The sequence below is a fragment of the Danio rerio genome, chromosome 17 (genome assembly GCF_052040795.2).
Source record: "Danio rerio strain M-AB ecotype USA chromosome 17, GRCz13ab, whole genome shotgun sequence".
Taxonomy (NCBI): domain Eukaryota; kingdom Metazoa; phylum Chordata; class Actinopteri; order Cypriniformes; family Danionidae; genus Danio; species Danio rerio.
The window spans coordinates 26130627-26145237 of record NC_141037.1 but is presented as its reverse complement, the minus strand read 5'-3'; the positions used below and the strand labels follow the sequence as shown (position 1 = coordinate 26145237).

At 36.1% G+C, this 14611-nt stretch overlaps 3 protein-coding genes across 4 annotated transcripts; 1 reads left to right on the top strand and 2 right to left on the bottom strand.

The window, feature by feature from the left end:
* The first annotated feature begins 588 nt into the window (after positions 1–588).
* trmt61b (tRNA methyltransferase 61B) lies at positions 589–6124 on the top strand. The gene is made up of 7 exons (NM_001327933.2): positions 589–1474; positions 3134–3236; positions 3377–3567; positions 3663–3754; positions 5430–5620; positions 5742–5825; positions 5956–6124. Exons 1-7 carry the CDS (start codon positions 833–835, stop codon positions 5988–5990), a joined length of 1338 nt encoding a protein of 445 aa, NP_001314862.2. The 5' UTR covers positions 589–832; the 3' UTR covers positions 5991–6124.
* spdya (speedy/RINGO cell cycle regulator family member A) lies at positions 6121–12130 on the bottom strand. Of its 2 annotated transcripts, none has more exons than XM_087288351.1 (7): positions 11884–12130; positions 11387–11630; positions 11181–11239; positions 10371–10456; positions 8860–9031; positions 8486–8771; positions 6121–6527 (listed from the first exon to the last, which is right to left on the bottom strand). In XM_087288351.1, exons 2-7 carry the CDS (start codon positions 11589–11591, stop codon positions 6466–6468), a joined length of 870 nt encoding a protein of 289 aa, XP_087144477.1. In that variant the 5' UTR covers positions 11592–11630; positions 11884–12130; the 3' UTR covers positions 6121–6465.
* A 130-nt stretch (positions 12131–12260) lies between these two features.
* Positions 12261–13243, bottom strand: LOC147833091 (uncharacterized). Its single transcript, XM_087290591.1, has 4 exons — positions 13056–13243; positions 12847–12959; positions 12684–12764; positions 12261–12603 (listed from the first exon to the last, which is right to left on the bottom strand). The coding sequence occupies exons 1-4, from the start codon at positions 13096–13098 to the stop codon at positions 12460–12462; spliced, it is 381 nt and encodes a 126-aa protein (XP_087146717.1). The 5' UTR covers positions 13099–13243; the 3' UTR covers positions 12261–12459.
* Positions 13244–14611: the final 1368 nt, after the last annotated feature.

Below are 14611 nucleotides of genomic sequence, written 5' to 3'. Positions count from 1 at the left end.
TATGCGTTTTAGTACTCAGTGCAATAGGCAAATTAATCTCATTTTAAAATGTTCCTGCCATGTCATTATGTCTCTGCTATATGTATAAAATAAATGAAAACAAGAAAAACATTCCCTAACATTTACTTGAAACGTTCATATTTATTTGGCACCTGTAACAATATGTAGATGTAGAAGATATGTTATGAATGATGGTTATGAATATTTGAGATTTGGAAAAAATAAGTGCACATTTTCATTACTGAGTGCATGTGTTATAAAAACTTTTTATATAATATATCATAAAGCCAAATTAACGCCCATTAAATATTGTTTAACTTTGCTCCCCCATTACTATAACCCCTAAAACGTTTGATTTTGAAGGAAAAAATGATGAAGGATTGTACTTATCAATAAAGGTTTAAATAAATAATGCCCTTGATCTAATCTAAAGCCTTACAAATTGTTTTGACTCTTCTTCAGACATATATTTGTCAAAAGAAAAACTAAATCTGGAAAATAAAACTACACAATGAAGGCTGTTTGTTATGGTTATAATTGTACTCATGAAAAATAAACCCTCTGCCGGTGAGCAGCAGTATTGCATCTGTCAGTGACGTCCGTTCCATCATGGCGGCTCCCTGTGAGAATCATGCTTTTACTCATGGATTGTTTTTCATCTAACATAACAGAGCTGCCGCGAACACCTGTATCCAGCAAATGAATAACTATATAACTAACTACTTGTGTATTAAAACGGGTCGTTTGAACGTATTTCTGCAGAGCAAATCTATTTGACTTTGTGTCGTCCATTCTGGTTGGTGCTGGTGCAGAAGCGCACAAGCTCAACATCATGACGCCTCCATTTTCCTTGGTTCTCTCCTTCATGCCTCGTAAATTTGCCAGAGTCTCTGGACACAATGTATTTCGGGTTAAACCTTCTGTCTGTGGACTGAGGAGCTGCAGCACGGACTCCAAAGACACCGACCGAGATGTTTCAGAAGCGGCTCCTGCACCCGCTTCTCAGTTCTCTAGGAGAGTTCTTGGGAGACGCAGACCTCTGTCCCCGCTGGAGAGGGTCAGTCAGCTGCTACCCCAGGACAGCCTGAGCCCGGAGGTCTGGGGTCTTCGGGACACCAGAACCACCGAGGAGGAACCGAGCAGTCCGAGTCTGGAGAAGGAGAGAGAAGAAGAAACTCATCATCATCATCATCATCATGTGTGTGTTCCTGGAGAAAGGCTGATGTGTTTCGGAGAGACTCTGATGGCTGAGTTCAGACGAGCGAGAGATGTGGAGTTTCGGAAGATGTTCGAGCTGAAGGAGAGACAGAAGCTCTACAGTAATTGGGGATCAGTGGCTCATGATGACATGGAGGGTCGTCCTGCGGGAAGCGTCATCCGCACTTCAAAAGGAATCCCGTTCGTCATTCGGCGAGTCAGTCTGGAGGAGTTCGTGCTCTTCATGAAGAGAGGACCAGCTATTGCTTACCCCAAAGTAAGATATGAGCACCACACACACAGCAGTCAGTCAATTATACATCACATTATTTGCTTTTTAAAAACTATGTATGAAGTTAAACAAGTTTATTTACTTTTTTGGTCTTTTGTATTTGTATGGCAAAACTAGTTAAATATTGAGAGAGGTAAACATTAATATTTTGTCCATTTTTAATCCCATCTCCTAACCTCTCAGTGATGAACTCAATTAACAAAACAAGAAAAATAAATAATTTCAGGTTAGTCAGATGGCGGAAAAAAAAATGATGTTAAGCAGCCTCTGAGTATTAAAAAAGTCTACCTGTCTTATAAGCTAAACATTTTTATTTTAACAATAAATACATGAATAATGAACAGCAAACAATTTCTGAGTAAATCAGAATTTAATCATGAATAAATAATGAGAGACAAAAATTCAGCTTTAAAGTACAGGACTAAATTACATAAATTATATTTTAAACCGGTGACCTTCCGCATGGGAGTCCGTTGCTCTAACACAGACTAAAGACCATAGCCTCTAACATCTGTTACTATACTGACTTTTTTTAGAGGTCAGAGGAGTGATGTTTACCTACACAGCACTTCACTACGTTAGCTGGCCTCTGCTACACTCACTCCCTTAAAGGCTGGTTTATACTTCTGCGTCCAGTGATCGCCGTGACTCATGGTGCCTGCCCTGCACGTTGCCATGCATTTATACTTCTGCTCGCTGTTTGTGTTGCTCTGCAATGACACTTCCGAAACGCTAGCTAGCAATAGGTTTTTATGTTTCTCTGTGTCGAGTTTCTTAGCAGATACTTAATTTTTTCTGAACACTACAAGTGCTGTCGCTAAAACTCACTCATTTAGAGGCGGCAATCGGCGAACATGCAACAACTTTAATCATAAAGGTAAATACAAAAGTTTCCATGTGGAGCTCCTTTACGGGACTCAGCACTTGTAAATACTCGCTACATTGGGCTTGCGGCTCTCAGCACCGCCCACGATCATCACCGGTACCAAGCCAAGAAATCACAAAGCTTTCGCTACGTGTCGTTGTGATGTGTAGTTAAATCTTTTGAGGGGTATACATCAGTATTGGCGTCAGCCACGGCAAGGGCTATGTGACTGCGCAGAATCATAAATCAGCCTTAAACCTCACTCCCATCCCGGGTTTCGGCACCAATATAACCCTGGTGGTACTACACCCCCCCCAACCCGCTCTGAGCTGGCAACCTTCCGCATGGTAGTTGGTTGTCTTTTAAAAGGCTAAAGACCATGGCCTCTAATGTCTGTCGCTAGAGTGCCTTTTATTTAAAAGTCAGAGACGTGAGGTTTACCTCCACAGCACTTCACTAGCTGGCTGGAAATCAACTTGATTTCAGTTCATCAGATAATACAGAGTATAAATTTGTTTCTGAATGTGAGACTAAAGATTAAAGTAATGATGTCAAAAATGTAAATGTCATACAAAAAAATATATATATTTTTAAAAACTATAAAACTTCTTTATGCCGTAAATCAAATAAATGCAGCTTTTATATGACCAAATGTTTGAATTGTAAAATACATATGCATTTAAAGTGTAAAGAAATATATTATGTTTTTCTTTGATGCTTACACCATGTAAGTTTTATGTCAGCGCAGACTGAAAAGAGCAATTTCTACCCCTCTGCAGGACGCCAGTGCGATGTTGACCATGATGGATGTGACTAAAGGAGATTGTGTCCTGGAATGCGGCTCCGGCTCTGGTGGCATGAGCCTCTTCTTGTCTAGAGCAGGTCTGTTATTCTTCCTCCTCCTCCTAGGTGTTCATTAACTGCAATATAATGATGAGTCACTTGATAATGAGGTCATATCTGATACTGTCCTGCAGAGGAATGCATTTTCAAACTGATGCATGTATTGTTTGTGTCATCAGTGGGATATAAAGGAAGTGTTTTGAGTGTGGAGATTAGAGAGGATCATCATAAACGTTCAGTGTTAAACTATCAGCGCTGGCTTAACACATGGCGTCGCCGGCGAGGACAGGAATGGCCTGATAATGTCCACTTTCATCATGGAGATATCATATCTGCTGGCCCTCTTCTGGCTGGACGGGGTTTGAACTCAGTGAGGATCCACACCCCAAGATGTGTTTGCGTTTCATTATTATATCAGAATCAATTGCTGTTTAAATATGAAATACTGTGTGTACATGTGTTTAGGTTGCTTTGGATATGATCAATCCACATTTGGCTTTACCTGTCGTGGTTCCTTACCTTCATCCTGGATCTGTGTGTGCAGTTTATCAAGCAAAGTAATACAAAATTCTACATCTATACGCACGCACGCACACACTGTCTGGTTCTTGAATCTGATAGCTGTGAGATATACATAGCACTTGTACAGCCTCTTCACCCTTGTGTATTACTCCGCCCACGTAGTGACAGCAGATCAATAAACTCACCAGTTTGACAAATATTGCAGCTGTTGGACAACAATGTACTTTTGAGGCTTTTTAGACGAGAATGTAGTTGTTTAGATTGCAACTATGCTTATTATTAATAAGGACTGCCTATTTTAAATATTTATAATGTCGGAGATACAGCGCGTCGGCATCCATCAGTCTGTCATACTGAACAGAGCAAAGATGGTTGACAGTGTTCATCCACAAGATGATGACAGAGACAGCATAATAAGCCCTTAGAGGAGAAAAGATTGCCATATTTTCAAACTACAGCTAATCAAAACATAAAATTGGTGAGTGATATTCTAAGTCGATCTCTCTCTTTTGTATCTTGCAATGCTGCATTTATACTATAGTAATTGTAGTGTATTGAGTGTAAGATGGGACTTGCATATCAGGAATGGATGTATTTTATGTTGGTCAATCTTTGTATAACCCTGAGTTACTTTTTGGTTGGTCATCTGTTTGTTTCTAATTAGCCTTCTGTTTTCATTACTGCAGACAAGTTCAGTAAAAAGAAAGAAAGAAGAAATGCCCGCATGTGTCTGCCGTTGTTCCTTTTTGCAAACACAACAGTAACCTGGTAGTGATTGCGTTGCTTTGGCTTTTTCGGGTTTAATTACTGTGATCTCCCGATTGCAACAGAGAAATACTGGGAAATGTCTGTAGACTCATGGCATTTCATGCCTTCCAGCCTTATAATCTTAAATGTCAGTAAAATCCCCTGCTTTGTCATCACTTTAGACATTACATTAGAGAATCATTTAAATACTAGCTCTAAATTGACGTTGGTGAAGTAGCAATGGTTTCTGCTGTTCATATGTCAGCTGCAGATGTCAAGAAATGGTGGAAGAAAGTTCTTCATACAAAAGGATTTTTAGACTCTGTGTTTGATTTTCTTTTTTATATACACGATTATGCCGTTGAACTGTTGTAGAAACACAATATCAGTCATAGCAGTACCATATGGCTGTATATGGTCACTGGTGGTACACTAAGGCACTCTGTCTGCGGCCTTGTGCCTACGCACGCCTCCCACCACTGCCATTAGTTATATACTGTCCTAACATTTTTGTGAAACCATGCTTCTCGTTAGAAAGTTTATTTGATATATTTTTGCACATTAGCATGTAACAGCATAAAAACCTTTACTGTCACTTTTGATCACCTCGATCCTTCATTTCCAAATAAAAGTATTAAAAAATTCTTAATAACCTCAAACCTACGAATGGCCCGCATGCAATCATTGTTTCTTTTATGATTATTACCCTTTTTATAAATTCAATAACCTACTTGTTGATTAAAATGATACATTTTTGGTGATGTCTCCGAATAACCTCAACTTACTTAGCATTTATTGAAAATAAAACATTTTTTTCTTTACATTCATTGTACATTTTACTATTACTCTTGATTAAATTAGTATTTACCAACTGAACGAGATCACATATTTCTCTTTTTTTAAATGTATATTTTGAACAGCTGTGTATATATATAACTATATATTTTCTAATTGTTTTCACAGCATCACACAGGTCATTGATCTGTTAGAAGCACTGCGATGCTCTGCGCTTCCTCTGGTTTGTGAATGCATAACTGAGGTTCAGCACAGGGATTGGCTAGTTGTCCCATCACTCAAAAAAGATGGAACATTCAATAAGCGAAAAGCTCCATATGAAAATAGTGATCAGGATGAACCAAGTTTAAAAACAGAAGGTGAATTTTATAACGTCTTTCCTCTTTTTTTTTTTTAGATTGGTTACATATGTTTTACTTCATAAATTAGCTCAAATCATTAGTTAAAACACACACACACACTAACCTGTCTGTGTTGTAGAGGTTTTGAATAGTCAAGATGCAGTGCCGTTTGGAGATGTCCAGTACATTGCACGTCCTCATCCTGAGCAGGTTGGTCATACAGGTGAGTTACAGCTATTTAATTGTATAATCAGATATTCATGTTTAAAATAAATTATATTTAGTGTGTGATTGTGCTGCATGACTAATTTTTTTTTTTTTGAGCAACTTAATCAAATGTTTTTCTGTTTCAGCTTTCCTTGTGAAATTACGAAAGATCCTGAAATAGATGTTTCACACGCCTAATGTGTTCATCACAACAACAGAGCTACTGTATCTTGCCTACAATAAAAATTTAGCTAAATTGTTTTGTACATTTTTTTTACTTTTGTATTTAAGCCAAAGAATCTTAATCTCTGTTGATGGAATAAATTATCAGTGTTTATTCATATTATCAGCCAAATGTTATACTTATTTCATCAATGTTTTAACACCCAAACATTTCATTCCCACTTTCGTCCAAGACTTTAACAATCACAAAGTGCATATTAGAGAAATACATTGTACAATAATAAGAAATTGTTAGCGGTAAGGATTATGATACAGTGCATGTTAATACTTTCACACATTGAGAGGATTGACTGACATGTTTTTTTAGATCTAATCTGAACAACAATATGACTGTAGCTCTAATCCCCAATGGTGTACAAGGTCATTTTGAGAGGCAACAGAGCATACAGTATATGATCTGCCTGATGATGGAGCTACTCCTCATTGATCCAGTCCATCGAGTGATCATGACACATTTCGTTGACCACATCACTTCCTGTAAATATCCATAAAAGAAAAGCCAATTGTAAATATTTGTACAGAGTGACTGGCACAGATCATGGCAAATATGTTAGCTGTGGTGGTCAAGATGCTGCTATTGTGAAAACAGTGGTCCTGTTTATACATGTTAAGCTTTTTAATCAATTGGATCACTCTTTTAACCCTTTATCTTTCACTCTAAGGCAGGGGTTTCAAACTCAATTCCTGGAGGGCCGAAGCCCTGCACTGTTTAGTTCCAACCCTGCTCCAACACACTTACCTGTATGTTTCAAACAAGCCTGAAGAACTCAATTAATTTGATCAGGTGTGTTTAATTAGGGTTGGAACTAAACTGTGCAGAGCTGCGGCCCTTTTGGAACGGAGTTTGACACCTGTGTTCTAAGGGTTTGTATTTAACATCATGCCATTTACACGTTTTGCCTTCAAACCAAACTCAAACTAAATCATATAAGATGGTGAATTTTAACTACACTACTGAAATCAATCTAGTCAACTAGCTCTCACTTGTGATTGGTTTGACAAAAAAAAATGCATCTCAATTAGGGCTGCACAATATATTATTGGAACATCAGCATCACAATGTGTGAATCTGCAGTGATCACAGGACATGCAATGCCAAAAACTTGTGATTTGTAGAGACATTGCAAAGTCGGACCCTAAAAGAGTTTTTAATTTAAATGTGTTTTAAAGCCTGTGACCATAAGATTTCGAGTTAATTTAAGCCATTTGGGTACTACAAATTAATATCTGTAGCTTTAACAAAGATTAAGGCTATGCAGAAAAAGGTTTTGCGTTCATACTTTTTTACAGTCTATAGTTATTATACATATCCTTTCAAGAAATGTCTGCTTCCACATGGAAATGGGAAAACTGGGATAAACCAGTGTAATAAATCGTATGTGAAACTATTAAAAAAATAAATAAATACACAGACAGAGCCCTATGATACACTGCAATCAGGAGCATGCGCATGAATTATTTTTTCAGAATGCCTAGTATAGACATAAACACAAGATTATCGCGAATGCAAGCATATCTAAAAATATCTGACACATGTAACAGCATCTATGCTGGGTCTAGTTGATAGCATTAGCACGTTTGTTGTTATAATGCTAATAAACTTAGCAGTGCCTGCAACACAGACACAGATCTGTATTTCACCATGGTTATTACTGCTTACATGTGGGATTCCTCCTTCTGGTAACGTGGTCCAGTGACTGCATCATGCAATTTGACTATCAACACAATTACGTACAGGATGGCATTTTGAGATTTTCCACTCTATTACCTGTTATCCAAAAACTTAGTTTGAGGGCACCAACAATGGCAGTGTTGTGTTGCTGAAACACTGAAACAATATTAAAGCTGTGAGGATTGAATTACATTGCTTTGGGGACAGGGCCTAATTGTATTTATTTATACAATGAAGACTGTACAGTGCTATTTGACATTTGAGAATTGATTTTTCATACCTCAATACTGTCAGACTCTTTAGAAGACCACAAAGAACTGGTTATTGCATTTGTATCTTTTTTCAATTGCATTTATATATGACTGTAAAAAAAAAAATAAATAAAATAAATATATATATATATATATATATATATATATATATATATATATATATATATATATATATATATATATATATTTCATTATATACCTTACAAAATCCTCTCAATCAATGTAAAATTATAAATTATTTTCAAAAGGAGCAAATTAAATCATCTAGTGAAAAAAAAAAAAAAATAAAATAAATATATATATATATATATATATATATATATATATATATATATATATATATATATATATATATATATATATATCAGGAAAACAAAATATGGCAGTGTATTTTATTCCCCAATATTTTGCAGCCCTAATCTCAATAGATGTAAACAGGACCAGCAGTGCTGCTGTACCACGACTAGAGGGCGCCATGCACTTATTCACCTGCAATAGGCTTGTATTTGCAGGTGTGCTGGGCTTTGGTCGTCTTGCTGGCTTTGTGTGAAGCTTTTCTCTCCAGGGGTGCAGATGAAGAGCGGGGTCCAGCAGAGGATGGCCGAGGCACAGGAAGGGCAGAAGTTTTGGCACACAGAAAGCAAGGTTCTGGCGAAGCAGCGGGTCCACGAGGAACAAGGATCTCTTCGCGGTTTTGCTGGAGTCTCTGGGCTCCACTGTGATGCTCTGCACGCTCCCGCTGCCAGACGAAGTGAGATGGCACAATAGCCATCACCTGCAACCATGCATAAAGCACACAATGATGGAGAGCTATTTTTGAATCTTCTAAAATATTTTACTATGCAGGTTAAAGAGCCTCATACCTCCTCACAGCATCGTCTGCTGACAGCAGCTCTGTACTCAATACGTGCCCACAGTTGGTCTCTTTGCTTCAGGAATCGTGGGAAATGTTTCCTCCAGCTCTTTCCCAAAGCCCAGGGGAAGATCTCATATTTGGTCTCCTCCTCATCCTCTTCCATAGTGTTTGCCAGATAGCTAGAGTATGAAAAATTGAGCACTTGGACTCTTGGAATTAAGTCTATTTTTATAAATAGGATGGCTCCTCTTATAATAATAATATATGGCAGTTCTGTTGAAGAACCTAAAACTCTATAAGGCCAGATACAATTCTACACATTGTTGATGCAAATATATACAAATAAATAAAATAAAAAGATGATTTAAACATAAAATGTGTGTTGGGCAAAGAGTAATCATGATTAATCGCAACCAAACTAAAAGTTAGTTAGTATACATATTTATTATTTATATATAATACATGCACTTGCATAAAACAAAACTGCACAAAAGAAAAATATTTACATGGATATTTAAATTTATTTAAATGTTTATTTTTATATATATATATATATATATATATATATATATATATATATGTATATTTTACATCTAAACAGATATAATTTAAAACTTTTCTTAAATATATTCAGGTATGTGTTTTTGTATATTTACACATACATAAATATACACAATACAATAGTAAACTATTTTAGATGCAATTAATTGCAATTAATCTTTGCCCTGCACTATATGAAAAATGTATTCAAATGTTAATTTATAAAAATATGACACATTGCTGGTATTTTATTTGTGTGTGTTTTTCATATAAATTGAATGTACATTTTCTGGCAACCGCCATTTCTATATATCTTTTTAAATGTAGAAAATGTCCACTAATCAGGGGCTTCCGATCCTTTAGGTGTCACAGACCTCTATTGACCTCTTTATTAAAATCTAATTTTACTTAATATTATTCACATATGTTGTCATTTATTTATTTATTTAAATATCAATAAATTATTTCTCTATTATTCTATCAATAAATAAACTATTAGATTATTTAATATCCATTTTAATCCACACTAATTCTTATTTCATTTTGACACATGTCAAATGTAAGACGTTTTAGGATGAAATTCTAGACTAAATGCTAAGGATTTTTTCTAATGGCACAGTTGAAAAATTAAAATGTTATTGTAAGGAAAATAATCAAGCCATGTTGGTGAATAAAAATGATAAACAAACTTTTGTTAAAACTTTTATTGAGATGAAATGTTTGACTGGATAGGTGTTGGCCTGATTGAGAAGCATTACATGGACAAAGGACAATTATGACCTACAACACAATATTTCAGTAAATTTAGGACTTTTTAAGGCATAAAACTTTGTTTTTGAAATTTAAGACATTAAGACCCCGCAGATACCCTGTTAATATTTGCATTTTCTATTTTATTTTCTATTTACTTTTGTGTTTTACTGACATGTAGGTCCCCTGTCCAAATTTTAAAATCCTCTGCTTAAATGATCAACTTACAGAGCAAGAAAGAAGTTTATTCTGCTGTGTTCACCGATACTGAAGCGAGCCCTCCTGAAGTACACAAATGTCATTGCCAACAAATACTGTAAAAGACAAAGAAAGATACTGCCCTCAGTTCACAAACAAAACCTAGCACTATCCAGATACCACTAAATATTAAAAGAACACACATATTTGGGACATTATTCCAGAAGCGTACTTTTTTAATTATAAAAAATGTGACACGGCCTTAAGCTTGTTGTCCTCAAAAAATCATACAAAACAAGAATAAAATCTTACAATTCAATTACTGAACGCATCCTTGATGACTGTCAGCTTCTCCATCAAATGATGTCACTTTAAAGGTGTATTGCACACCATTTATGTTAAATTTAATGCAAATGTGACAGGACTGACAGAAACATGGGGGCAATTGTACATTTATTTGGATTATATGTTTGTAGTATTTACTTGTAGAATTTATTTATAATTTCCTGTATTTAATTAATCGATGTAAATGATAACAGCTTAAACTTGCTAGTTCTGAAATTTTTTTAAATAACAGTTTTTAGCTTAACAAAACTATTAAAGCTGTAGGTTCAGTTAGGCTGAGGACACGGACATTGACAGGGTTTGTACAGCGTAAAGTATTTTTAATAAAGAAAAAAAAAAATCTGAGAACCAAAAGTCCTTGAACAACTCAAAAATCAACCATCAGTCTATTTTAGATATTTTTTTTTTGATGAAATACATTTTAATTAACTGTATTTATGTTTTTATTTCAGGGACAGATAATGTATGTTTCTGGTAGAACGTCCCATACCATACCTTGTCAGTAAGTTTGCAGCAGCAGTCCATCCACAGAAAGTCCTGTATTAGATCATCATCTGAGAACACAGTTTAGTTCTACAGAATTGCATTTTTACATTGGCAATTTTCAATTGATCTAAGTATAAAACTGTTTACTATCCTAGGGCACATCAAGTGACATTTAGTTTAATGAGTTTCACTGGCAGCTGCTTTGCTGAACCCACCGAACAGTCTGAAGAAGGCGGCCATCTCTTGCCTCTGGATTAGCAGGGTCGGCCCGGGTGTCTTTGTGCGGGGCTGCTGCGATGAGTCTGCTGAGTTCCGACCCGCCGAGCCCGGCCTTGTTTTCCGTGGACCTCGCCGGATCTGTAGACTGTGAGCGGCTCCAGACGGGGCTGTTTCGAGCCACGGTAGACTCAATTTAATCATGTCTCAATGATCAAATCAGCCGGAGTTACAGAACTGCCCCTGTGTGTACATGTATTATAACTTTTAAACATCGCAATGCAAACGTTATGCGTATTCCCGCATGTTTATAATCTCCTCGATACATTTAGCATAGTTTCTTTGACTAAACAACTTATATCAAGATAAAAACTTGTCTCCAGACGCTCCACCCTGACTAAAATGTAACCACGAATGTTTATATGCTTAATTGTACGAGGTATGATAATTTATATGCCCATTTAATCGAGTTTTTTTTACCGGTAAACCCATTTACCTCAGTTTAAAAACCCGCCGCTCAGGAATGACATGGTGCGACGCGCTCACGGCGGGTGCGTTTAAATTAACCACTGGAGTAGGTGGGATGTAATTTTAGCCGATGTGTATAATAATGATGATAATATTTCTAAACGTTAATTACAACAAAATCATAATTTTAGGTATTTCAAAGTGGATGTCCCGCTCACCCTTGGGCAGGTAGCGCGTGAGTATCATGTCAGCAGTCACGTGTTCAAATATTCCTCAATCACTGGTCAGAACACTTACAATATGAACATTAAAAGTAAATGTAGATAAAAATAGTTTAATAATTTAGCGGACTAAAAACAGGACGACCAAATGAGACTCAAGTATTATCAGACATGAGAAGCAGGAAAGGTTCCAAACCAACAATTTATTGAATCTTTGACTTAAGATTTCACACAAGTTACACTACAGAAGTAACAATGCACACTTTATATTGAAAACAAAACTGTCAAGGCATTAAGCACACACATTTTTTAATTAATAATTTTAATTTATTCAAAACATTATCAAAGATTTACCATGTTTATTCACAGTAGATCAAACACATTTATTTACACATCTTCAAATGCTGACAGGTTTGACTGCTATTATGAGGAAACAGCAGATGAAGTACAAAGAGCTGGTATTTATATGCCTGTTTCTTGCAGATATGTTCGAAGACTTCCATTGATTTACACACAGCCTTTATTTCCTGAAATGAATACATATTTTATTAATGATTGTGTCTGCGTTTTTAAGTAAAACATACAATTTAAGTTTAGAAAAGATCACCTTATTAATCTCATGAAGAACCAAACCCTTGAGCTGATGAACGGACTTCTTGCAAACCCAGCAGGCAATGACATTCTCAGACTTCAGAAGATAATAAATACATGAAGTATCAGTAACTTTATGTCCGTTTTATTGAATCACAGTACATTGTGCTTCGGATTACCTCTATTTGTACTCCATCACTCTTTTTGACTTCTTCAGGAAACTTCATCTCATTTCTCTCAAGAAGATTCATCCATTTTTCCTGGTTAGCAACACTGCTACACCCAACAAGAACTGAAAGACAAAAACAGACCACATTTATGCGCTGAATTTGATTATTATAATTCTAATAAGTACACAAAAGAGCTTTGTTTATGCTTTTGGTCTCACCTGAGCATGCGATAAGCAATCCAAAATGAACAACAGGTGACATGATTCTTCAAATCGAACTGCCAAAGGGGTCTGATTTTTTAAATGGATTTTTATGTGATTTTCTGTCAAAGTGACTCTCTGTCTCTCCTGTGTTTGTCTGTGCTCCTTCTCTTCTCTCACATGCAGCTATGAATACCGTTGAGGATAACAAATGTCTACGTGTGACTTTTGAAGTGCTGATGTTCGGGCCACCAAAACCACTGTGGACCAAATGTGTCAAGCATGTTTTGGTGGAGCTTCTGTCAGCATTTTCTACTCTGACTGTCTCCGCTCAGCTAGAGATATTGAATCTACACCCAAAAATGACTTCTGCTGCTTGTTCAAACTACTTATTTAAAATGAGTTAAAACCTCTGTGTTAATTAAAAAATATATGTTAACTCCAGGCGAGGCAGTGGCGCAGTAGGTAGTGCTGTCGCCTCACAGCAAAAAGGTCGCTGGGACGCTGGTTCGAACCTCGGCCCAGTTGGCGTTTCTGTGTGGAGTTTGCATGTTCTCCCTGCCTTCGTGTGGGTTTCCTCCGGGTTCTCTGGTTTCCCCCACAGTCTAAAGACATGTGGCACAGGTGAATTGGGTAGGCTAAATTGTCTGCTGTGTAAAAACTTGCTGGATAAGTTGGCGGTTCATTCCACTGTGGTGACCCCGGATCAATAAAGGGACTAAGCTGACAAGAAAATGAATGAATGAATGTTAAATCCACTGAAATTAGCAAAAACAGTTAAGTTAGCTTAATCTATTTTTGTTGGGACAATGTGAACAAATCCTAGAACTTTGGATGTTTAACAACGTAAGCTAATACACATTCTACATCAGTAAATGATTAAATAAATAAAATAGTGTACATTAATTGGCTTTATAACCATCAGTATGTTTTAATTCAGAGATCATCTGCTTAATTTTTTTCTGTATTTTATTAAAAAATAGAATGAACTAAGTGCTGTTTGTTGCTTTACATTTTTTATTACATAGCAGTTTTGGCAAAACAAACAAGTAAACAATCGTCTGTAAAGAGCTGATATTTGATTGATCCGTCTTTCACCTGCACAGTTTATACTTCCTGCAGGATTTCAGAGGGCCTCCTGGGAAAAATCCTTTGATGACCTTATTTTTGACCTTCTCGATGAACGTTCTACATGCTTTCCTAAAAATTAAGTTGCCACGGCAAATGATTTGGATTTTCTGTTTGAGGAAACCAAGACAAATATGTTTATGATTTTATTAACTTACATTATAGTAAAAATAATGTAAATACCTGACCTGTGACTGTAATTTAACGAAACACAATGATAATTCCAAGGATTTTATATATTATATGATTGCACTTTTTGAATAAATAATTAAAATAATGCACAGATATTGGGTTGTTCTTAGAACAAAGATGATAAAAAGGAATGATTTACCTGGTCGATTACAGCATTTATCATGGGTATATATTTTTGTATCATTTTCAAACATATACAGCATTTTATGACATCCTAGAAAGAGAAATTAAAATGAGATGCAAATAAAAATAAG

Excerpts from the sequence above, each read along its gene's own strand:
- trmt61b (NM_001327933.2), top strand. The coding sequence starts at position 833 with ATGACGCCTCCATTTTCCTTGGTTCTCTCCTTCATGCCTCGTAAATTT. Across the intron at positions 1,475-3,133 it reads CAGCTATTGCTTACCCCAAA|GACGCCAGTGCGATGTTGAC; the intron begins GTAAGATATGAG and ends ACCCCTCTGCAG. Across the intron at positions 3,755-5,429 it reads TGTGCAGTTTATCAAGCAAA|CATCACACAGGTCATTGATC; the intron begins GTAATACAAAAT and ends TTGTTTTCACAG.
- spdya (XM_087288351.1), bottom strand. The coding sequence starts at position 11,591 with ATGATTAAATTGAGTCTACCGTGGCTCGAAACAGCCCCGTCTGGAGCC. Across the intron at positions 11,240-11,386 it reads CGCCTTCTTCAGACTGTTCG|ATGATGATCTAATACAGGAC; the intron begins GTGGGTTCAGCA and ends CTGTGTTCTCAG. Across the intron at positions 8,772-8,859 it reads GCAGACGATGCTGTGAGGAG|GTGATGGCTATTGTGCCATC; the intron begins GTATGAGGCTCT and ends GCATGGTTGCAG.
- LOC147833091 (XM_087290591.1), bottom strand. The coding sequence starts at position 13,098 with ATGTCACCTGTTGTTCATTTTGGATTGCTTATCGCATGCTCAG. Across the intron at positions 12,960-13,055 it reads ATTGCTTATCGCATGCTCAG|TTCTTGTTGGGTGTAGCAGT; the intron begins GTGAGACCAAAA and ends TTTGTCTTTCAG. Across the intron at positions 12,765-12,846 it reads GTGATGGAGTACAAATAGAG|TCTGAGAATGTCATTGCCTG; the intron begins GTAATCCGAAGC and ends TATCTTCTGAAG.